Genomic DNA, 24,933 nt, shown 5'->3' with positions numbered 1-24,933 from the left:
TATGTTAGTATTTTGGCATCTGTGTTCGTCAGAGATATCGGATTGAACTTTTCTTTTAGTATCCTTCTGTGGCTTAGGTATCAGAGTAATGCAGGCCTTATAAAATGAGTATGGAGTTGCCTCCTTTTCAATGTTTGGACGAGTTTGGGATAAATTGATATTAGTTCTTTTTCAAATGTTTGGTAAAATTTAAAACATAATCCATTAGGTCCTGGGCTTTTCTTCACTGGGAGATTTTTTAAACTAGTGATTCTATTTTATTTCTTACTGATTTGTTGGGATTTTTTATTTCTTCTTAATTTTGACAAGTTATGTCCAGAAATTTATCTATTTCTTCAAGGTTATCCAATTTGTTATTGTATACGTCTTAAAACTTAAACAAATTAAGTTTTTTTCTATAGTTTTTGACATATTCATGATGTCATATGTTCATTTCTACAGTATTAGGCATAATAATTTCTCCACCCTAAATTGTTCTTCAACTTAAATTATTCAGCTTGACAATCACCAGTCTTTTACTGTCTCTATGATATTAGTTTTTCCAGAATGTCATTTAATTGGAGTCATAGAGTATATAACCTTCCAAAACTGGCTTCTTTCAGCTAGCATTATGCATTTAAGATTCACTCATTATTTTTATAGCTTGGTAGTTCATGTCCTTTTTATTGTTGAATAACAGTCTATTGTAAATATAGTACAGTTTGTTTACTCATACACTTGTTGAAGAATATTGTGATTGTCTCCAATTTTTGGCTGTCAGGGAATTAAGTTGCTGTAAACATTCATGAGTAGGTTTTTGTCTACACATGTTTCAAATCAGTTGGGTAAATGACTAGGAGTATAATCATACGGTAAGGCTATGCTTAGCTTTGTAAGAAACTATCAATTTGGTCAAGATGTCTGACTAGATGCAGTCAGGTGGAACAGCTGTCACTGTGGGACTTGGATGACTGGCACACTCCTAAAAGGTCCATAAAAGCTGGAGAGAAGGCAAAGGCAGCTGGGAACCCTGAACAGGGCTAGCATGCACGGAAAATTGTTCCTGGCCCCCAACAACTTTGGGGGAATGGGTGAGTTGAACTGGCAAGGAACAACCCACTCTTGCCACGAGCCTCTGGAATCTTACTAGGAGAAGACTCCTCAACCATCACAGACACTTGAGTTGGCAGGGAGAGCTACTTAGAGGAGTGGTAGGGGAAACATACTAGTTGCCATGGAGCCCAGAGGGTTTTGTGCAGAAATATCTATAGCAAAGCACGGCCACAGATGACCTTCCCTCCAGGCTGACGTTCTTCCTTTGGAGACTTTAGCCTTATGGGAACGGTCAGACATGAATTCTGCAGGGTAGTGTTGCCCATCAGATGGAGCAGATCCAACCTTAGTACCTGTGGTCTGCTGACCTCTCCCAATGCCCCAGCCTGGCCTTTTCTGCTTACAGTGTAGCTTCAGTTTCCCTGGGGGCCCACATCTTAAATCCTGCACTGGCAGACCATACCTGCTTGGTGGAAAGCTCCAGTGAAGTGGCCCCTAGGGTCATGCACCAGCTTGCCTGCTCCCTCCCTCTGCTGCAGCTTCTTCCAAGCCCAAGGCCAACCACCCTGCCCCTGACATCATTTTGCTGGCTTGTATGTGTGCAGGTAGATTTTCCCTTCCCTGCCTCAGCAGCTTGTGTCTGCATGTACACCCTGCCCTGCCTCTGCTGCCAGCAAGAGTGCACTCTGCTCCCCTTCCTCTGCCATACTGCCATTGTAGTCAGAGCCATAGTGGGCACAGAACATGCCATTCCTGCCTCTGTCAATGATCTGCCCTGTGCCAACACTGCCATCTGAATGCATCTAGATACTGAAAACAATGAACCCTCATCGGCCCTGAGCAGCCACACCTGCACCCACCAGTGCTCTGCCCCCTGCTATCACCACCACCAGTGCAACAATGTACACAGGTGCCAATGGGAGCCTGCTGACCCCCGAAGTTATGCTGACTCTATCCCTGCTGTGAACACCTTCATGAAGGCAGGCACCTCAGCACCTGCTAGGAGTCTGCTGCAGTTGACAAGCGTGCATCTTGCTGTAATACTCCTGGTGCTGCTGAGGCCACCTGTGAACGACGACAGATCCCACTGCTACCACCCTACAAAACACTTTGACTGGTACCATCCATCAAAGTGTAGTGACCAGCAGTCCAAGAGCACATCTCCCCCTGCCATCACAGTGGTTTTCTAACCTTGAGAGGCCAGAGAAAGTAGGGTAGGATATAAGTCCCCCAGAATTAGAACGTGCAGTTTGGGAGATGGCAGCTGAGTCTTAGTTCCCTAAAATCTTCCAGAAATGAAGCCACTTGACTGAAACCACCTTATAGCACAATCAAACTCTCAAAGTCATCCAATAAATTAAAGAAAAAAAATCCAAAGCACAGGAACTTGAAAGATTGAAAAAATACCAGCCCATAACAATGAGAAAAACCAGTGTAAGAACTCTGACAAGTCAAAAAGCCAGCATGCCTTCTTTCCTCCAAATGACTCTACCAGCTCTTTACCAAAAGTTTTTAACTCAGCTGGAATGGCTGAAATGACACAAATAGAATTTAGAGTATGGATAGAAATGAAGAGTATCAAGATGCAGAAGTATGTTGAAACCCAATTCAAGGAAGCTAAGAATCACAATAAAATAGTGCAGGAGCTGACAGACAAAATAGACAGTATACATAAGAACATAACTGACTTGATAGAACTGAAACACACATTATGAAAATATCATTATGCAATCACAACTATTAACAGCAGAATAGACCAAGTAGAAAACAATGGTATCAGTGCTCAAAGACTGGCTTTCTGAAACGAGATAGGCAGACAAGAATAGAGAAAAAAAGAATGAAAAGGAACAAACAAAACCTCTGAGAAATATGGGATTGTATAAAGAGAACAAATCTATGATTCACTGTTGTCCCTGAAAGAGATGAGGAGAATGGCAGCGATTTGGAAAACATATTTCAGGATATCATTCTTGAGAACTTCCTCAACCTAGCTAGACAGGCTAACATTCAAATTCAGAAAATACAGAGAACCCCTGTAAGACACCTCACAGAAAGATCATCCTGATGGATTAAAGACTTAAACTTAAGACCTAACACCATAAAAACCCTAGAAGAAAATCTAGGCAAAACCATTTAGGACATAGGCGTAGGCAAGGACTTCATGACCAAAACACCAAAAGCATTGGCAACAAAAGCCAAAATAGACAAATGGGACCTAATCAAACTCCACAGATTCTGCACAGCAAAAGAAACAGTCATTAGAGTGAATCGGCAACCAACAGAATGGGAAAAAATTTTTGCTGTTTAACCATCTGAAAAAAGGCTGATATCCAGAATTTACAAAGAACTAAAACAGATTTACAAGAAAAAAACAAATAAGCCCATTCAAAAGTGAGAAAAGGATATGAACAGATACTTTATGAAAGAAGACATACATGAGGCCAACAAACATATGAAAAAATGTTCATCATCACTGGTCATTAGAGAAATGCAAATCAAAACTGCATTGAGATACCATCTCATGCCAGTTAGAATGGTGTTCATTAAAATATCTGGAGACAACAGATGCTGGAGAGGATGTGGAGAAGTAGGAACACTTTTACACTGTTGGTGGAAGTGTACATTAGTTCAACCATCATGCAAGACAGTGTGGCCATTCCTCAAGAATCTAGAAATAGAAATTCCATTTGACCCAGCAATCCCATTACTGGGTATATACCCAAAGGATTGTAAATCATTCTATTGTAAAGATACGTGCACATGTATGTTCATTGCAGCACTGTTTACAATAGCAAAGAACTGGAAGCACCCAAATGACCACCAATGATAGACTGGACAGGGAAAATGTGGCACATATACACCATGGAATGCTGTAAAAAGGGAGTACTTGTCCTTTGTATGGACATGGATGAAGCTGGAAACCATCATTCTCAGCAAACTGACACAAGAACACAAAACCAAACACTGCATGTTCTCACTCATAAGTGAATGTTGAACAATGTGAACACATGGACACAGAGAGGGGAGCATCACACCCTAGGGTCTGTTGTGGGAGCTGGGGGAGGGACAGCAGGGGGTGGGGTGGTTGGGGAGGGATAACACGGGGTGAAATGCAGCAAACCATTTTAGGTGATGGGGGGATGGAGGCAGCAAACCACCTTGCCATGCATGTAGCTATGCAACAATCCTGCAAGATCTGCTCGTGTACTGCAGAACCTAAAGTACAATTAAAAAAAAAGAATTAAAGAACCAAGGGCAAACCAACCTGAAAGCTAGCAGAGGACAAAAACTAACCAAAATCAGAGCTGAACTAAAGGAGACTGAGACACAAAAAGAACATTCCAGACATCAACCAATCCAGGAATTGATTGCTTAAAAAAAATCAGTAAAATAGATAGATCGCTAGCTAGAATAATGAAAAAGAGAAGAGAGAAGATCCAAATAAAAACAATTAGAAGTGACAAAGTGGATATTATCACTGACCCCACAGAACACAGATAACTATTGGAGAATATTTTGAACACTTCTTTGCACACAAACAAGAAAATATAGAAGAAATGGATAAATTCCTGGAAATAGACACCCTCCCAAGACTGAAATAGGAAATTGAACCTCTGAACAGACCAATAATGAACTCTGAAGTTGAATCAGCAATAAATAGTCTACCAACCTAAAATTGAGCCAGACAGATTTACAGCTAAGTTCTACCAGATGTACAAACAAGAGCTGATGCCATTCCTACTGAAACTATTTTATAAAACTGAGGTTCCATGGATAGAAAGAATCAATATTAGTAAAATAACCATGCTGTCCAAAGCAATTTATAGATTCAGTGCTATACCTGTAAAACTATCAATGACGTTTTTTACAGAACTAGGAAAAACTATTTTAAAATTCATATGGAACCAACAAAGAGTCCAAACTGCAAAGACAATCCAAAGCAAACGAACAAAGCTGGAGAAAACATGTTACCCAACTTCAAACATTATTACAGGGCTACAGTAAGAAAAACAGCATGGTACAGTAACCAAAACAGACACATATAACAATGGAAGAGAATAGGGCTGTGATTCATTTGTTCCAAAACTATCTTTTCTCCATTAAATTGCTCTTGCTCGGGCCGGGCGCGGTGGCTCACACCTGTAATCCCAGCACTTTGGGAGGCCGAGGCGGGTGGATCACGAGGTCAAGAGATCGAGACCATCCTGGTCAACATGGTAAAACCCCGTCTCTACTAAAAATACAAAAAATTAGCTGGGCATGGTGGCACGTGCCTGTAATCCCAGCTACTCAGGAGGCTGAGGCAGGAGAATTGCCTGAACCCAGGAGGCGGAGGTTGTGGTGAGCCGAGATCGCGCCATTGCACTCCAGCCTGCGTAACAAGAGCGAAACTCCGTCTAAAAAAAAAAAAAAAATTACTCTTGCTCCTTTGTTGAAAATAATTGGCTCTATTTCTGTGGATCTATTTTCAGGCTTTGTTTTCTGTTCCACTAATCTACATGTCTATTCTTTCACCAATATTTTGCTGTTTATTTTTTATTTTTTATTTTATTTTTCTTGAGGCAGTGTCTCTCTGTCTCCTTGGCAGGGTGGAGTGGTGTGATCATGGCTTACTGCAATCTCAACCTCCTTGTCTCAAGTGATCCTCCTGCTTCAGCTCCTAAGTAGTCAGTACTACAAGTGTGCAGCACCATGCTAGGATAATTTTTGATTTTTTTGTAGAGATGGTTGTCCTGCAGTGTTTCCTAGGCTGGTCTCAAACTCCTGGGATCAAGTGATCCTCCTGCCTCGGCCTCCCAAAGTTCTGGGATTACAGGCATGAGGCACCATGCCTGGCCCATACTGTCTTAATTAGAATAATTTTGTAGTAATTCTTGATGTCAGGCAGTGTGAATCCTCCAAATTTGTTCTTTTTCTTCAGTATTGTGTTGACTATTTTAAGTCTGTGCCTTTCCATAGAAACTTTTGAGTTAATTTGTTGGTATCTATAAAATCTCTCTTCTATTTTTAATGACCTCTGTGATTTTATTGAGCTCACTCTGCTAATACTGAATAATCTTTCTATTTTAAGGCAAGCTGATTAGCAACCTTAATTCCATCTACAAAGTCTCTTTTGACAATTCAGGCAACACATTCATATTATAATATTGTAACTTTTTACATATAACTTGTTCTCAAGTCCCTTATATTTTCAGTTGTTTTCTATGCCTTTCTGATATTACTTAGATATCATGGTTTTATACTTTTTTGCATATTTGATCTTCAGCAAAGCTGACAAGAACTTACACTGGAGAAAAGACACACTCTTCAATAAATGGTGCTGGGAAAATTAGATAGCCACATCCAGAAGAATGAAACTGGACCACTATCTCACTATATATAAGAATCAACTCAAAATGAATGAAAGATTTAAACATAAGACCTGGAACTATAAAAATACTTGAAGAAAACCTAGGGAAAATTCTCCTGGACTTTGGTCTAGGCAAAGAATCTATGACTAACAACTCGAAAGCACACGGAACGTAAATAAAAATAGACAAATGGGACTTAATTAAACTAGAAAGCTTCTGAACAATGGAAGAAACAATCAGCAGAGTGAAGAGACAGCTTCCTGAATGGAAGAAAATATTTGCAAACTATTCATTAATAGCGGGCTGATACCTAGAATATGTAAAAAAAAAAAAAAAAACAACAAACAAACAAACAAACAAACAAACAAACAAAAAAAACTTAAGCAACAGGAAAAAAAATACCACTGGAAAGTAGTCAAATAGGAACAGAAACAGACATTTCTTGAAAGAAGACATACAAAAAGCCAAAAGAGCTATGGAAAAATGTTCAACATCACTAATCATTAGAGAAATGCAAATCAAAACCACAATGAGTTATTATTTTCCCCTAGTCAAAATCACTATTGCTTAAAAAAAAAAAACCCAAAAAACAAAATATAAGAGATGTGAAAAGAGAACTCTCTGTTGGTGGGAATGTAAATGAGTACAGTGACTACGGAAAATATTATGGAGATTTCTCACAAAACTAAAAGTAGAATTACTGTTGGATCAGGTAATTTTACTACTGGGTATCTACTCAAAGGGAAAAAAATCAATATATCAAAGGGATATCTACACTGGCTTGTTTATTGCAGTGCTATTCACAATGTAAAGATATGAAACCAACCTAAGTGAGGGTTTGGGCTTATGAAGCTGATGGTAAAAAGACTCAGGGTGTGTGAAGTTGGTGAGGAATTTTGCAAAGTTGCTCAAACTGCATGCAGAGCTGTTGACCAGTGAGGACAGCAAAGTGGAGAACTCAGCAGCCAGGGATGTGCTGGTGGGCAGGGGAAGTGACAGGATGTACGAGTATACCCACAGTGTTTGGGGTACCCAGGTCCCAAGTAGTGCTTGGAAAAGGTGATGAAGTTTGGAAACAATTTCGAAGCATGATCTGTTATCATGCCAGTCACATACAAAACACGGAATATTTCATTATAATAACCTCCAATACAAATCATGAAAAATGAAACAAAAAAAATAAACCAACAAAAAATGTGGTGTATATACACAATGGAATATTATTCAACCATAAAAAAGAATAAAATAATATCATTTGCAGCAACATGGATGAAATTGGAGATGATTATCTTAAGTGAAATTAGGCACAAAACGACAAATATCTCATGTTCTCACTTACATGTAGGAATTTAAAAATTTTGATCATGTGGAGGTAGAGAGTGGAAAAATAGATGACAGAGACTGGGAAGCCTGAGTGGGAAGGGCATGGAAAAGAATAAAGAGAAGTGCATTAAAGGGTAAAATAGGAGGAATAAATTCAATGTTTGATAGCAGAGTAGGATAACTCTACTTTAAAAAGTATTATACTGGAGTGACAAACACCCTAAATACCCTGACTTAATCACTATGCATTAGATACATGTAATAAAATTTCACACGTATTCCATAAATTTGTATGAATCAAAAATTGTTTAGGTTAGCTAAAAACTAAAACATAAAGCACAGAAACAAAGTGAAATAATATTTCTAATTCTTGACTACTTTAATCTGATTTGTTTTCACAGAAATTTTGAAAATTATTTTGTGAATTCAAAAGTATCTCATGGTTTATTGAATTCTGTTTTATAGAAGGAAAAATGTATGTGTTGAACAATATTGCATTTTTTTCTGATACCACAATAAGTATTTCAATTTATTTGCCAATTTTTTCTCTTTTAGAATAGTATAGCTTTTGTCACATATAAACACATTTCTGTTTAAGATTATTCCTGCCGGGCGCGGTGGCTCAGCCTGTAATCCCAGCACTTTGGGAGGCCGAGGCGGGTGGATCACGAGGTCGAGAGATCAAGACCATCCTGGTCAACAGAGTGAAACCCCGTCTCTACTAAAAATACAAAAAACTAGCTGGGCATGGTGGTGCGTGCCTGTAATCCCAGCTACTCAGGAGGCTGAGGCAGGAGAATTGCCTGAGCCCAGGAGGCGGAGGTTGCGGTGAGCCGAGATCCCGCCATTGCACTCCAGCCTGGGTAACGAGAGCGAAACTCCGTCTCAAAAAAAAAAAAAAAAAAGATTATTCCTATTTACTTCATATATCCTGTTGTTTATCTGAATATGTTATTTTTGGTTACATTTTAACATATTACATATTTAACATAATATTAAATATACTTATTTAACATTAAATATATATTTAAATTAAATACATTTAATGTTGAATAATTTATAAGAAGGTTATTGAATTTATTTGCTGATTTCAAAATTTGCCCTTGTACTGAATTATCTGGGTTTATTTTTTAAAATTCTGCTTTATAAATTATCTTCAAGTAAAAGGGACTTTTTGTTTTGGTATAAAATCTATTAATTTTAGCACATGTATAGATGGTGTAATCAGCACCATAACCAAGATGTAGAACAGGTTACTAATACAAAAATCTTCTTCATGCTCTCTCTTTCTGAATTATTTTTTATTTCTCTTATTTTTCTGTTTATTCTCTTGACTTTTCCAGTATTACTCTAATAATAATTATACCTATTTTTCAGGATTTAACCAGTTTTCCAGGATTACTCTAATAATGATTATGTACCCTTATTTTTTTGTTTTATACTAGGGCATATATTTTATATTTATAGCTGTCCCTCTCTTTCTGTGGGTTCCATATTCTTGGATTCAACCAACAGTGGACCCAAAATACTAAAAATACCAATAAAAATAGAACAAATTTAGAAAGCAGTACAGTATAATAACTAGTTACATAGCATTTATATTGTATTAGGCATCATAAGTAATCTAGAGATTTAAAGGGTATGAGAGGCTGTGTTTAGGTTATATATAAATATCAAGCCATTTTAACTCAGGAAGTTGAGCATCCATGGATTTTGGTATTAGCGGGGGTCCTGGAACCAATCTTCTGTGGATACCAAGGGACAACTAGAAAACTATTAAATCTTTGTACCAATTTTGTTAATTTTTTAAAAAGTCATTTTCTTTTCCTTTGTAGAAGAAAAAACATCTTTAAACTTGCTTCTTAATTTCAAAGGGTGCTAGAAATGTGGTCAACTAGGGAAAATTTTCTTAGGCTCTATTGTCAGACCTGTGGAGAATGAAGGGTGGATATGACAGTTGTGAAGAGTTCAGTCTCTGAGGTATCTGGAAAAAAAGTTGTGCTTAGAGAGCAAGCCACAGATGATTGATCGATCTACTATCTTCCTGGATTATCTGTTATGAACACTTCAAAAACTATGATAATTATAATCATGTCTGCTATTATTTCTATGTTTTATTTAGTACTTTGTGTAGTAGGCATTGAACTGAATGTTTAAAAAATTAATCTGCATAATTTAATTTTTACACTATTCCTCTAAGGTGATCCATAGTACCTCTCTTCACTTCTCCTGGTTATGTTGGACTTTCCAACATCCCCCTTTCTAAGATTCACCTATCCTATCAGTATTAGTTTGTGCTAATTTTTTAATGTATTGTCAGAAACTGTAATGCATGCTCCTTCCTTTTTTTTTTTTTGAGACAGAGTCTCACTCTGTCACCCAGGCTGGAGAACAATGGCACGATCTTGGCCCACTTCAACCTCCGCCTCCCAGGTTCAAGCAATTCTCCTGCCTCATCCTCCTGAGCAGTTGGAATTACAGGCAACTACCACCACTCCCAGCTAACTTTTGTGTTTTTAGTATAGACAGGGTTTCTCCATGTTGGTCAAGCTTGTCTCCAACTCCTGACCTAAGTGATCGGCCCACCTCGGCCTCCCAAAGTGCTGGGATTACAGGCGTGAGCCACCACGCCCGGCTGATCCTTTCTTTAAAATACAACTTCCAGTAAGCAAATATTTGCTGGAGACAAATTGCCTTAGCCTAAAAGAACAATTTTCAAATTATGGAATTTTGAACACTAGTTGGGGGGGACACATAAATATGGGAATATTTCCGTAACTAAAGGAGTAATTTGTTTCCCACATATGCTCTGTAAATGACTGCTTAAATGTTTTCTTCTCCTAGGCCAGTCCCAGTTGTGCTTTTCTCGAATGAACATTGTCACATCACAGATGTGCATTCCCACTTTAAATAGCAAAGACACACTTCACAGTTCTTGCTGCAACTCTGTGAAAAGTTGCCTCAACATTTTAATAACTCCCATGGCAAGTAGATTGTGGTGTTTCTTCCCTGATCTACTATATGTCACTGCCTTCTAAGGGGTTTTATATAAAGACAGGAGAAAATATACATGCATACTCCAGGTTTCTGATGCTTACTAAAGAACTTTGGTGATTTCTGTAGGCTTGTGAATCTCAGAGGAAATGGTGTTTTTGATGCTGGGTGAATAACTGGTAGATTAAAAACTACATATGATAGTAAGAATCTTCAGAAGCAGTTGTGGTTTGCATTCTCTAGGTGGCAAAAAAAATTTAGCATTTATGTGATAATTATATAAAACAAAAATAATGGAGAATACTAAAAAAGTATATATGACTTAAAGATATACAAATGGATGGTTCCATTAAAAAGGGATTAAAGCATTCTTTCTGGTGATGAAAAGGAGAAAAAATATAAATATAAATTTATGTATATTTTTAAATCGGTGTAAGAATAGTTCCCATTAATTATTGTCAGTAAAATGGAAATATTCAAATGTATGAAGCTGAGGGTTTTCAATGCATTTAATGTAAAGGGAACTTACACCATTTTCATAAGAAAAAAGCAATTTCAAAAATATGAACTTAGCTCAGTGCCCAAGCTGGAGTGCAGTGGCACCATCTCAGCTCACTGCAGCCTCTGCCTCCACCTCCCGGGTTCAAAGAATTCTCCTGGGTCAGCCACCCAAGAAGCTGGAATTACAGGTGTGTGCCACTATGCATGGCAAAGTTTTATATTTTAGTAGAGGCAGGGTTTCACCATGTTGGCCAGGCTGGTCTCAAACTCCTGAGCTCAAGCCATCCGGCTGCCTCAGCCTCCCAAGTTGCTGGCATTACAGGTATGAGCCACTGTGCCCATTTATTGACTCTTTTTCCATTTGTTCATTCTTGAAATTTATAACAATGATTTTGTTCTGTTCTAAGCATATTAATATTGACTATAATTTAAATATTAGTATACTGATATTTTAAAATTTGTTGATATTAGTCTACCATGTTTAACTGACATAACAAAATCATTTTTAGTATACCTTGGAAACTTATATTGAAGAAGGAGTAAAAAATTGCGTTTTCAAAGATGGATACATTATAACGCAGGATTAGATAAAATGGCATTATCTATTATAATTAAATTATTACCAAAACTAGATAAATTGTTAAAATGTGTAAAGTGAAATATTCAAATGTGTAATATAACAAGGGATTTCATATAGTTTTACATGTGCAAAAAGCAATTTAATTTAAAAAAATGATTTAGATGCATATAGACTTTTATAAATGCCTGATCTGACATTATATATTTTTTTACTTAATTAATTTTGATCTCATCAAATTTTCCAGTAACCTGGACAACTTTCCACTTAGCCAGCTAAAGTTTCTGTGGTTAAAGGCTTAAATTTCATTAGGTGACTGGCAAAGTAAACACTACCTGGTCACAAAATTAGCTTTCATTTAGTAGGACGGAGTTTCATTTGCTTTGTACCACACTTTTGGCTATTTGGTAAAGACACCGATATCCCATAGGAAATAAAATTTCTAGAACTTGGGAAGCACTGTAAATGAAAAAAATTAATATTGAAAAAGAATTCTAAGTTCTTAATGTATCTTTTTTTGTTGTTTGTTTTTCTAGTTTAAAGTATAACTTTGGGTAGAATTAAGATAATTGAAGGAAGGAGATTCTCTTTTAAAAACATGTTTCTGTGAAATCATAGAATACAAAAAGTGGAAAATAACTCTTATAAGTTACAAGTATGCCTTTTGGTTATCAGTTATTTTATGAAATTAAGAAAATTAAAAATTAAATAATTTATCACCCTCATAAGATATTAAATGGATCTTCTGAAATCATTAAAGTCTTAAGTCTAGTGTTTAATGATAATTGATTCAAAATATTCACATTTTTATGTTTCTAAGAGAAACTTTTGAGATGTCAACACTTACTCTATTTTTAGTTTTGTTTATATGACTTATTTAGTAGAGCACACAAAGGTAATGTAATCTTTTTCAATAAATATGTTTGATGTAACTCCTTAGGTAGTATTCAGATAGGTGTATAATTGTACAGGAATGTGATGACTGTAGCTCATGTGCACCCATGCCGGTCAAAACCAAGATTTTAAACTTTTCAGATTATATCTGGTAGCAATTGTTAAGTGGTTCCCAAAAAAAGTCTTTACCCTGAGGATTTTTAGTTGGATTCTAGGTAATCAATCTTTTAGCGAATGATCAAGTTAATATGTGGTTGTAGAAATACCACATTTTCAAACTCTGTAATTTTGTTTCTTTTAAGATTATAAAGCAGAGTCTGCAGATGAATAGAGGGGTTCAACTATTCCAGGGTATCTAAATTCGTGTTACTTGGACTTACTGATTCTCCTGAACTCCAGATACTCTTCTTTGTGGTGTTTTCCATCTTCTATCTAATGACTATGTTGGGCAACTGCCTTATTTTGCTCACTGTCCTATCCAGCTCACACCTCCACTCTCCCATGTACTTCCTGCTCAGCAACCTCTCATTGACATGTCCTGTCCTCCTTTGCCACACCAAAGATGATTATGAACTTTTTTGCTCAGTGTAAGACCATCTCTTTTGATGGCTGCATTTCTCAGATCTTTTTTTTGCACCTCTTCACTGGAACTGAGATTGTGCTGCTGATCTCCGTATCTTTTGACAGGTATATTGCCATATGTAAACCTCTCCATTATTCAACAATTATGAGCCAAAGAATGTGTGTTGAGCTTGTGGTACTTTCTTGGACAGTGGGCTTTCTGCATACAATGAGCCAATTAGCTTTTCTACTCTGCTTGCCCTTTTGTGGTCCCAATGTTATAGACAGTTTTTTCTGTGATCTTCCTTTGGTTGTCCAACTGGCTTGCATAGATATTTATGTTCTTGGAATCTTCATGATCTCAACCAGTGGTGTGATTGCTCTTTTAAGTTTTCTGCTTTTGCTCGCCTCCTATATCATTGTTCTTATTACTGTCAGGGACTCCTCCTCCACAGGATCCTCCAAGGCTCTTTCTACCTGTACAGCACATTTTATTGTTGTGTTAATGTTCTTTGGACCCTGTATTTTCATTTATGTGTGGCCTTTCACAAACTTCCTGGTGGACAAAATTCTCTCAGTTTTCTATACGATCTTCACTCCTTTTCTGAATCCACTTATCTATACTTTGAGAAACCAGGAAGTGAAGACAGCAGTGAAGAAGAAACTAAATACCCAATATTTCAGTCTTGGGAAAACTGCTCCATGATACCTCATGCAATGAGTAGAGAATTCCTTTGTGAGATATAAGATCAACAGTTACATTCTTAGAGCAATAAAAAATTGAACTTAGAATCCACCTTTCTAGTCATTTAAATTTATGGAAGGAAGTCAGAGATAAGAAATATGTGACATCTTACTGAAAAGTTAGTGTAGTTTTTAAAGCCTTTTGAGTTGTGGGTCCATTTGATGATTTGTTAAAATGTGAAGGTTATTTTCATAGAACTATGAACATATCATCAAAATTGTGAACATAAATTCAGGATGTCCTAGACTTCTGAATCCTACAAACATACCTCAGATTAAGACTACTTAGAGAAGCCTGAGATAAAATATGATTCTTCTGTTTTCTTTTTTTTTTGTTGTTATTATACTTTGGGTTCTGGGGTACATATGCAGATCATGCAGGGTTGTTGCATAGGTACATACATGGCAAGGTGGTTTGCTGCCTCCATCCCCATCACCTATATCTGGCATTTCTCCCCATGTTGTCTCTCCCCAACCACCCCACCCTCCTTAGTCCCTCCCCTAGCCATCCCCAATAGACCCCAGTGTGTGATGCTCCCCTCCCTGTGTTCATGTGTTCTCATTGTTCAACACCCACCAATGAGTGAGAACATGCGGTGTTTGATTTTCTGTTCTTGTGTCAGTATGCTGAGAATGATGGTTTTCAGATTCATCCATATCCCTACAAAGGACATGAATGCATTGTTTTTTATGGCTGCATAGTATTCCATGCTGTATATGTGCCACATTTTTCTTGTCCAGTCTCTCCACCAATGATTCTTCTGTTTTTTAATCCAGAACTTTCCCATTCTGCACAGCCTTATGGTACTCTGATGGCATTTAGTTTAAGTTAGAACTATAATTAACAGTGTAGGACAAAACAGGTTTAAAAAAATAACACTGGAAATAGTGTTTTAAAAGAGGTTTTTAAAAAATAACACTGGGGAAATTTATACTGTGGAGATTCTTTTAAGTAATGTTAAAAGGGGTTCAGTTGTTTGAGTTCTGTGTCAACTTTGAAAATAAGAGAACAGTTCAAATAACCTGAAATTTAACAATACAGTTTCTTAATAGGTGTTTATGTCACTATCACACTTCATATTTAACATAGTGAATAATCAAATGACAATTTGTAAAGTTTAAATCATAGTAAACTACTGGAATCTGACTGGCTTTCAAAACCAGGCTGAAAATCACAGATATGATGAATTCATTTACTCCCAAGACTCAATGTTTGGGAAAAAGATAAACTATTTAGTTAATGATAAGTTTTTCATTTCCAAAATAAAATATTGCAGCATATTATTTGTCTTAGAAGAAGCTTTGTGTCTAATTTTCCATATAATATAACCTATGGAAAGAAAAAAGAATTTAAGAAATATGTAGTATGATTCTCCCTAATTTGGTTTATTATTGATCATGTTAAGAAAATTTTTTATTACAAGAGAGTCTTTGGAAATCAGCCAGCCAGTCCAATTTTCTAACAGCTGAAATACTGAAGGTCCAGAGAATTCATAGAACTGGTTTAGGCTGAATCCTTGTAAGGGACAAAGACATTTCTCTAGATAAACATGGACCCTGGAATTAAATCCTGGTTCTGTCATTTCCTTGTTGTGTTATCCCTTTACCTACAGATAAAGGTCACTTTAACTCTATCCCTTTTTTTTTTTTATCTCTATAAAGATTGTAAAAGGCAGATTAAATATTTGTCATGACAATTTTATGGAAAGTATATAGAATGGGTTCTAAAAGTGTTATTTCTATTTCCCTATGACTTCTACCAAAATGCATCTTATATTAAAGTAGTATGCCTTTGAAGAATAACTTCCTTCAAAAAAAGTCACTAGAATGTGAAATTTTGATATTCTAGTTTTAGGATGACTCTAAGATTGCAGCTTGTTAAGACATATGACAGAAAAATGAATAGAACATTTTCCGTTTTTTTTTTATTACTAATAGGGTGACAAAAGTAGGTTAGATTGCATGGTATTTTGAGATATTGATAAAAAAAGTGCCTGCTTAAAATGACTAAAGTATATAAAAAGAATTCTGGCAGCAATCTGTCATCATGGATTTGAACAGCGAGTAGCATGAGAAAAACACAAGCCTTTGCCTTGCAAAGAAAGAAATGGCATTAATAGTTTTGCCACTTAGAAGTCCAAGATAATTGCAAAACATGCTTCGACACAACCTCCAAGCCAAATATTTTATGAAGAAATGTAGTGTTGGATCTAGACATATAATCACATCTAAAATTTGAAACACTAGTTCATTTTAACTAAAACTCTTCCTTCTTGCCTTGAGTCAGTTAGGCAAATGAAAAAAAAGGTTAAGGTGGAAATGTACTTTTGTCTCATTCCCACTTTTCTGCCCAAATTCTTATCTTTGTTTTTGAATATAAATCTCTGCTTCTGAATGTCACTCTTAAGTTCACTAATTATTTGTTTAACATCTACTCTGTTTCAGGCCCTTGCTGGGTGCCAGAGATCCTCTAAAATGCAAGATCTGTTTCTCTGTCTTTGAGGGACATGTATCCAGCAATTAGTTAGATCAGTCTGTTGTAGGTGTAAATTTCAGTCTTACAACTTTCTTATTTTGCAACCTTGAGCAAGTTTTTTTCACTGTTTCTTAAGCCTCAGCTTGTTCACCTACAAAATGTGGTAATAATACTTAACCATTAGTATTGTTGTGAGAATTAAGCAAAAATACATGTAATGTATTTAACAATGCTTGGTATTCATTAATGCTTTAATAAATACTAACTCATAACATTATTGTTATTGTTGCCATTGTGTTAAACATGCATAAAATTGTAGGTACTAGAATGGAAATAAGTGTTCTTATTTGAACTTAAATGGCAGAATTTCATATTTTAATAGGATGTATCAATTTACCTAGTATTAATTATTGTTAAAATACTGGATTTTTATCAATTATTATTGATTGTGTGCATTGGCCTTTGTATGTTTTTCCAAGGAAGTATTGTACTTCGGCATTTCTTCTTTTGAATTGAAGTATATTCCAAGATTGCATAAAATGTAAAAAAAAAATAATAAATACACTATCTTCAATAGGTCAATATCTTTTTTTTACAATGATTTTAAATAAAATAAACGTGGTTGAAAACTGAAGTATTTTGTCCCTCATCTTTTACTCATTCAAAGGATAGCAATGAAAATGCTTTAAGTTCTTATATACATTAACTGAGAAATAAATGTCTTAATAGTTATCTATTGACTTTTAAAAAAACATTAATAAACAAGGCAGAATTTTTCCGGATTTATAAAAACATAAGAAATTGTTTATTTTGCTAAATGGTAGAATGTACTGTTTAGGAAACTGTTAAAAATAAAAGCATAAAATTAAAGCATGAAGTAAGACATTTCATCTAAGTAATAAATCCCTAAAGCTGGAGAATAAATATCTAATCTCTACCAGGGAATTTCTGGTAGTAGAAGGCACATTCTGGGGGAATCATTTAAGCCCTGAACTATGCCCTCAAAGCTTTTCTCATGGAGCCTAGTTAAAATTTCTGCATAAATACAGCCTGTCAGAGTAGCCATTCTTCAACGTGTTATACATGCCAATATCTGAATATGGCTTTCACATTTGCAGTACCCTTGACTCTTCCTTAGACTGCACTTGAGGTGACTCACTGTAGAGCTCTTGTCATCAAAGAAGGGAGATGAATCTTAGGTACAAAGAGAAAAGACTGGAGAGTAGTAGAAAGAGAGGAGAAATGGATGTAGTCAAATCAATAACTAGCTGTTAATAAAGTCACAATTTTGATTCCCCCTTTTTTTTCTCATCCACTACCCCATACAATCCATTAAATAGTCAATATATATATTGACTTCATTTATGTCTCTTCATCTCTGCTTCCATCTCCCTAGACGAAGTCTCTACTGCATAGTAGCACTCCTTCACAGTACACTATTACAGGGTAGTACATAGAGTGCTACGTGTGAATACTATTGCAACGACCTGCAAATTGGCCTCTCTGCCTTTCTCCTCATGGTTTCCCATCTTCATTCTCCATATAACAGCAAGAACTATTTCTAAACGCAAGAACTATTTGTAAAACATAAATGTGAGCACATAAAACGTAAATAGTGGAGCACAGGTTGGGCTCTTCACCTGTATATTAAATGCTTTCAAGAGGTCTGTGAATAGAATCCAGAAGGTCTGGGAACTTACGTGAAAAAAGTTACACATTTATTTTTTACTAATGCCTAATTGACATGTAACATTTCTTTCAATTATGAACGGAATCAGTATTATCAGTACTTGTGATAATGTCATCACAAATAAATTCATGCCATAAAAAGCTGTGGCAGAAATCTCACAGTGTTGTTAAAGATTATTATTTCATTTTGTTTTTAAACTTTCATTGTAAGTTCAGGGATATGAGTGCAGGTTTGTTACGCAGGTAATCTTGTGTCATGCGGGTTTGCTGCACAGCTTATTTCATCACCCAGATATTAAGCCTAGTAATCATTAGTTATTTTTCCTGATCCACTCCTTCCTCCCTTTGAAAGGCCCCAGTGTCTGTTGTTCCCTTCTTTGTGTCCGTGTGTACTTAATGTTTAGCTCTTACTTATACATGAGAACATGCAATATTTCGTCTCCTGTTCTTGTGTTAGTTTCCTAAGGATAATGACTTCCAGCTCCATCCATGTCCTTACAAAGGACATGATCTCATTCTTTTTATGGCTGCATAGTATTCCGTGGTGTATATGAACTACATTTTATTTATCCAATCTATCACTGATAGGCATTTAGATTGATTCCACGTATTTGCTATTGTGAATAGTGGCTGCAGTGAACATATATATGTTTAGGTCTTCATAACAGAATAATTTATATTCCTTTAGGTATACACCCAATAATAGGATTGCTAGGTTAAATGGTGTTTCTGTCTGTAGGTCTTTTTGAGGAATTGTCATGCTGCGTTCCGCGGTGGCTGAACTAATTTACACCCCCTCCAACAGTGTGTAAGCGTTTCTTTTTCTCTACAACCTCATCAGCATCTGTTACCTTTTGACTTTATAAGATGGTATCTCTTTGTGGTTTTTATTTGCATTTCTCTAATAATCAGTGATGTTGAGGTTTTTTATGTGATTACTAGCTGCATAAATTTCTTCTATTGAAAATTGTCGGTTCATGTCCTTTGCTCACTTTTTAATTTTTGTTTGTTTGTTTTGTTTTTTTTTTTTCTTGTAAATTTAAGTTCCTTATAAATGCTGGATATTAGACTTTGGTCAGATGCATAGTTTGCAAAAATTTTTCTCCTCTTCTGTAGGTTGTGTATTTACTCTGTTGATACTTTTTTTTGGTGTTATATATATATACTTTATTGCTCTTTAGGTTCTGGGGCACATGTGAAGAACATGCAGGATTGTTGCATAGGTACATTCATGGCAATGTGGTTTGCTGCCTCTATCCCCATCACCTATATCTGGCATTACGCCCCATGTTATCCCTCCCCAACTCCCTACCCCTCACTGTCCCTCCCCTAGACCCCCACCACAGACCTCAGTGTGTGATGCTCCCCTCTCTGTGTCCATGTGTTCTCATTGTTCAACACCCATCTATGACTGAGAACATGCAGTGTTTGATTTTCTGTTCTTGTGTCAGTTTGCTGAGAACGATGGTTTCCAGGCTCATCCATGTCCCTACAAAGGACATGAACTCATCGTTTTTTATGGCTGCATAGTATTCCATGGTGCATATGTACAACATTATCGCTGTCCAGTCTATCATCGATGGACATTTGGGTTGATTCCAAGTCTTTGCTATTGTAAACAGTGCTGCAATGAACATATGTGTGCATGTGTCTTTATAATAGAACGATTTATAATCCTTTGGATATATACCCAGTAATGTGATTGCTGGATCAAATGGAATTTCTATTTCTAGGTCCTTGAGGAATTGTCACACTGTCTTCTACAATGGTTGAACTAATTTATACTCCCACCAACAGTGTAAAAGTGTTCCTATTTCTCCACATCCTCTCCAGCATCTGTTGTCTCCAGATTTTTTAATGATCACCATTCTAACTGGCATGAGATGGTATCTCAATGTAGTTTTGATTTGCATTTCTCTTATGACCAATGATGATGAGCATTTTTTTTTTTTTCATATGTTTGTTGGCCTCGTATATGTCTTCTTTTGCAAAGTGTCTGTTCATATCCTTTGCCCACTTTTGAATGGGTTTGTTTTTTTCTTGTAAATCTCTTTTACTTCTTTGTAGATTCCTAATATAAGTCCTTTGTCAGATGAGGAGATTGCAAAAATGTTTTTCCATTCTGTTGGTTGCTGATTCACGCTAATGATGTTTCTTTTGCTGTGCGGAAGCTCTGGAATTTAATTAGATCCCATTTGTCTATTTTGTCTTTTGTTGCCAATGCTTTTTGTGTTTTAGTCATGAAGTCCTTGCCTGTGCCTGTGTCCTGAATGGTTTTGCCTAGGTTTTTAGAAGCTCTTTAGTTTAATTAGATCTCATATGTCCGTTTTCCTTTTTTTCTTTCTTTCTTTCTTTTTTTTTTTTTGCAATTGCTTTTGGCATTTTCATCATGAAATCTTTTCCTGTGCCCATACCCTGAATGGTATTGTCTAAGTTGTCTATCAGCGATTTTTATAGTTTTGGGTTTTATACTTCACTTTTTAAACCATCTTTAGTTAATTTTTGTATGTGGTATAAGGGAGGAGTTTCTTTTCAATCTGCTGCATATGGCTAGCCTGTTACCCCAATATCATTTATTGAATACAGAATTCATTTTCCATTGCTTGTTTTTGGCAGGTTTGTCAAGTATCAGATAGTTGTAGGTGTGTGGTCTTATTTCTGGGTTTTCTATTATGTTTATTAGTCTATGTGTCTCTTTTTGTACCAGTCCCACACTGTTTTGGTTACTGTAGCCCTGTAATACAGTTTGGATTTGGGTAGCATGATACCTTCACCTTTGCTACTTTTACTTAGGATTGCCTTGACTATTCACATTCTTTTTTGGTTCTATATGAATTTTAAAATAGTTTTCTCTAGTTCTGTGAAGAATGTCTATGGTAGTTTGTGGAAATAGCATGGAATTGATGCAATTTCTCCAAGAAGTCTTCCAATGACCACAGCTACCGGGGAAGGTTCCAGCATTATATGTTCTTTCTCTATTCTATATATGTTCCTAATAGTGCTTAGCATAATTATAATTAGAAACAATTATGCTATTATTTATTGAATACCTTCATTCCCTCCCAGACTGGAATTCCTTGAGGGTAGAACGAGATACATCATATTTACTCTCTATTGCCAGCAGGTAACAGAATGCCTGGCACACACAGATATTCATGCACTTATTGAAATATCAAATGAGCTTCCATGATGGAATTATCTGCAGGTTAGTTTTGGAGTATAAAGGAAGGATTGGCCAATTGTAGTAACAGAATGTGTTGTTAGTCTAGTAGAATCTTAAAATAGGATCTTAGGACAGCAGGACTGAAGGGAGAGCATTCTAGGCAAAAGGAAGGGTACATACAAAATGTGGAGGTGTAAAACAACATGATGCGTTCTGAGAAGTGGAACTCATCCATCAGTTTAGAATAAAAAGATGCTTGTTAGGAGATTGGTAAGATATGAAGCTAAAGATTTAGGCATTTAGATAGACATTAAACTATTTAAGAAGGCAATTTTCTATTTACAAATATGCATACCTTTTGAAATAAAATCTTATAATTGAGGATTTATTCTATAAATATGTCTGCATATGAAAGAAATGGTATATGTTCACTAGTACTTATTGTGGCACTATAATAAAATAAATAGAAAACTTTATTATCTATCAATAAGATACAAATTCAATAAATTATCCATTCAGTGAAATAATATGAAACAGTAAAAATAATTAGAACTCTCTATACTGACGTAAAAAGCTCCCTTCGATACTATTAAGTAAAAAAAAAAAGTTCTGAAATGTAAAACGAATACTCATTTTAAATGATAAAAGGCAAAAAGTATTAATCTATATTTGAATCTGCTTGTATTTGGTAAAAGAAACCACAAATGTAGTAACAAAAATTAAATAAAATTAATACAGTAGAATCAGATGTGTGTGTTTGTGCATAAATATGTGTACATGCAAGGGAAACAGGAGTGATAAGAGCAGGGATGGAAAGTACACTTCCAATTTTAAACATTTTGATATTATCCTGATTTTTTTCTTTTTTATTATGCTATTTTTATTTTAGTATTATGTCATCTATCAGTTTTGTCTTCTTATGCCAAGGTTGATATATATCTTTTCTTTAAAGAATTTCAAGTCAATATCATTTTTCAATTTAAGTTAGATTTTTAATTATGAACATGGCCATTTCAGCAAAAATAATTTACCAACTTTGTGCCAATAGTAGCGGAGGATGCAAAGGAAGACAGAATCTAGTGCTCTGGAGAATCTTCCAATTTAGTCAGGAAGACATGCAGCACATAACCAGGTGTATGTTTAAGTATTTTACCATAGATCTACAACATTCATGATGTAATCTCAGCTGTGTAGGACAACAGAAACACCTTAAGTATTGTCAGGTAATATAATCAGAAAATGTAAGTGATATTTTAAAAGTCAGCTATGCTTACTACCTCAGTGATTACATCATTTGTACCTCAAACATCAGCATCATGCAATATACCCATGAAACAAACCTGTACATGAACACTCTGAATCTAACGTAAAAGCTGAAATCATTTGTACATATTTATGGGGTACATGTGATGTTTTGATACAGGAAAACAATGTGTAATGATCAAATCTGGGCAACTGAGGCATCTATAACCTCAAGCATTTATTATTTCTTTATGCTAGGAGCATTCCAGTTTAACTCTTTAAGTTATTTTTAAATATACAGTAAATTATTATTAACTATAGTTGCCCTATTGTGCTACCGCATACTAGACCTTATTCCTTCTGTCTAACCGTATTTTTATACCCATTAACCATATCCTCTTTTTCTCTCCCTCCCCACTACCCTTCCCAGCCACCAGTAGCCATCACCCTCCTCTCTCTCTCTCCATGACTTAAATTTTTTTATCTCCCAAATATGAGTGAGAACATGTGATATTTGTCAGAAAATGTGATATTTGTGTATAAATATATGTCAGCTTAATACCTTCTGAACACTTTGACTACAGAAATAGACAATGTATTTCTTTTTTTTTTTTTTTCTAACTAACGTTAGTGAGGATGTGGATTAAAGGGAACCTTTGTATGCTCTTGGCAGGGATGTAAACTGGTACAGCCACTATGGAGAACAGTATGGAGGTTCCTTAAAAAACTAAAAATAGTATTGCTATATAATCCAGCAATCTCATTGCTGGATATATATCCAAAAGAAAGGAAATCAGTATATTGAAGAGATATTTGCACTTCCATGTTTATTTCAGCACTATACACAATAGCCAAGATATGGAATCAACCAAAGTGTCTGTAAGTGGACGAATGGATGAAGAAATTGTGGTGTATATACACGGTGGAATATTATTCCACTACACAAATGATGAAATCCTGTTATTTGCAAAAGCATGGATGGAACTGGAGGACGTTATGTTAAGTGAAATAAATCAGGCACAAAAAGACAAATATCACATGTTCTCATTCATATTTGGGAGCTGAAATAATTGAACTCAGGGAGAGAGACAGTAGAATGACGGCTACTAGATACTAGGAAGGGTGCTGGAGAGGGAGAGATAAAAAGGCTATGGTTAATGGGTACAAAAATGCAATTAGACAAAAGGAATAAGGTCTAGTATCTGATAGCGCAATAGATTGACTATAGTTAACAATTATTGTTGTATATTCAAAAATAACTAAAAGAGTTGGATGGGAATGTTCCCAACATAAATAAATGGTAAATGCTTGAGGTTATAGATGCCTCAGTTACCCAGATAATGATCAAGTCACATATACCCTATAATTATGTACAACTATTATGTATTCATAATATTTAAAACATTACTATAATTTTTGAAACATGGGAACATATTCTTTATTTAAAACATACTGCAAATATAAAATGGAAACAAGGAAGGAGGAAAGGAAGGAAGAAAGGAAAGCAAGCCCAGATTAAATCCTGGCTCCATAATTTGTTAGTGGTGCAATGATAGTTAAATCACTTAAACTTTTCTCAATTTTTTTCGTGTCCATAATAATAATAATAATGATAATATATACTTCATAAAATGTTCAGAATTTAATACTTAACATCCAAATGGAATTATAATACATTTATTAATATAGAATTAAGTAAGCATCTCTGGCAGAGTATGGTGCATATTGAATATTATATGTTACATATTAGTACAGTTTAATTTCCATCCTGAAGAAGACTGTTGTCCTGCCTCAGTGGCTTCCCAGGGCATTTTCTCTCAAAGGTCAGTGTCATTAACAGACATGTGGTGATTGACCTGGTTTGCCAGAATCATTTGAGAGATATAAAATCAGGGTCTTGTTCCCAACAGACCCTCACAGAACTATGAAGTCTCCTTGATTTCCTACTCAGTTAACACAGTTTTCATGGCCACGTTACAGAAGGTGTAACACATCTTGATATGTTTGCTCTTCTCTGTGCTAGAAAACTAGGGGTCATTAGCATTAAAATAAAAGGAAACACTAGAAAATGTCTCTCTGTCTCCTTCTTTTTCTGTAGAACCGTGGTAGGTACAAGCCTGACGACTGGGTTTCTGAGGACCACAGATACCAGGGATGGTTCCATCTATTTTTGTGGTCTTTCATATGTTAAAAGAAATCCCATCAGCTTCCCATTCTCTTACTTCCTCATCCCTCTTTTTCTATTTGGGATCCTCTCAGTCCCCCTTCCAGAAATCAGCTCTCAGGATGTTTTATATGTGAACTACCACAGGACAAAATGAATTGGAAGGCAGAAATCTTACACACCAGAATATTAGAGGTGGAAAAGACCTCAGAGAAGATTTAA

General features: G+C 35.8%; 1 protein-coding gene across 1 annotated transcript; it reads left to right on the top strand.

Moving 5' to 3' along the window:
• Positions 1-7,022: 7,022 nt before the first annotated feature.
• Positions 7,023-13,939, top strand: LOC101041565 (olfactory receptor 4K2-like). Its single transcript, XM_074390002.1, is given in 3 exon segments — positions 7,023-7,095; positions 13,004-13,205; positions 13,207-13,939. Coding segments are annotated over 3 exon segments (1,008 nt in total).
• Positions 13,940-24,933: the final 10,994 nt, after the last annotated feature.

This window comes from Saimiri boliviensis, chromosome 2 (genome assembly GCF_048565385.1).
Source record: "Saimiri boliviensis isolate mSaiBol1 chromosome 2, mSaiBol1.pri, whole genome shotgun sequence".
NCBI lineage: Eukaryota > Metazoa > Chordata > Mammalia > Primates > Cebidae > Saimiri > Saimiri boliviensis.
Note: the sequence above shows the minus strand (reverse complement) of the source record. Positions and strands in the feature narration are given on the sequence as shown.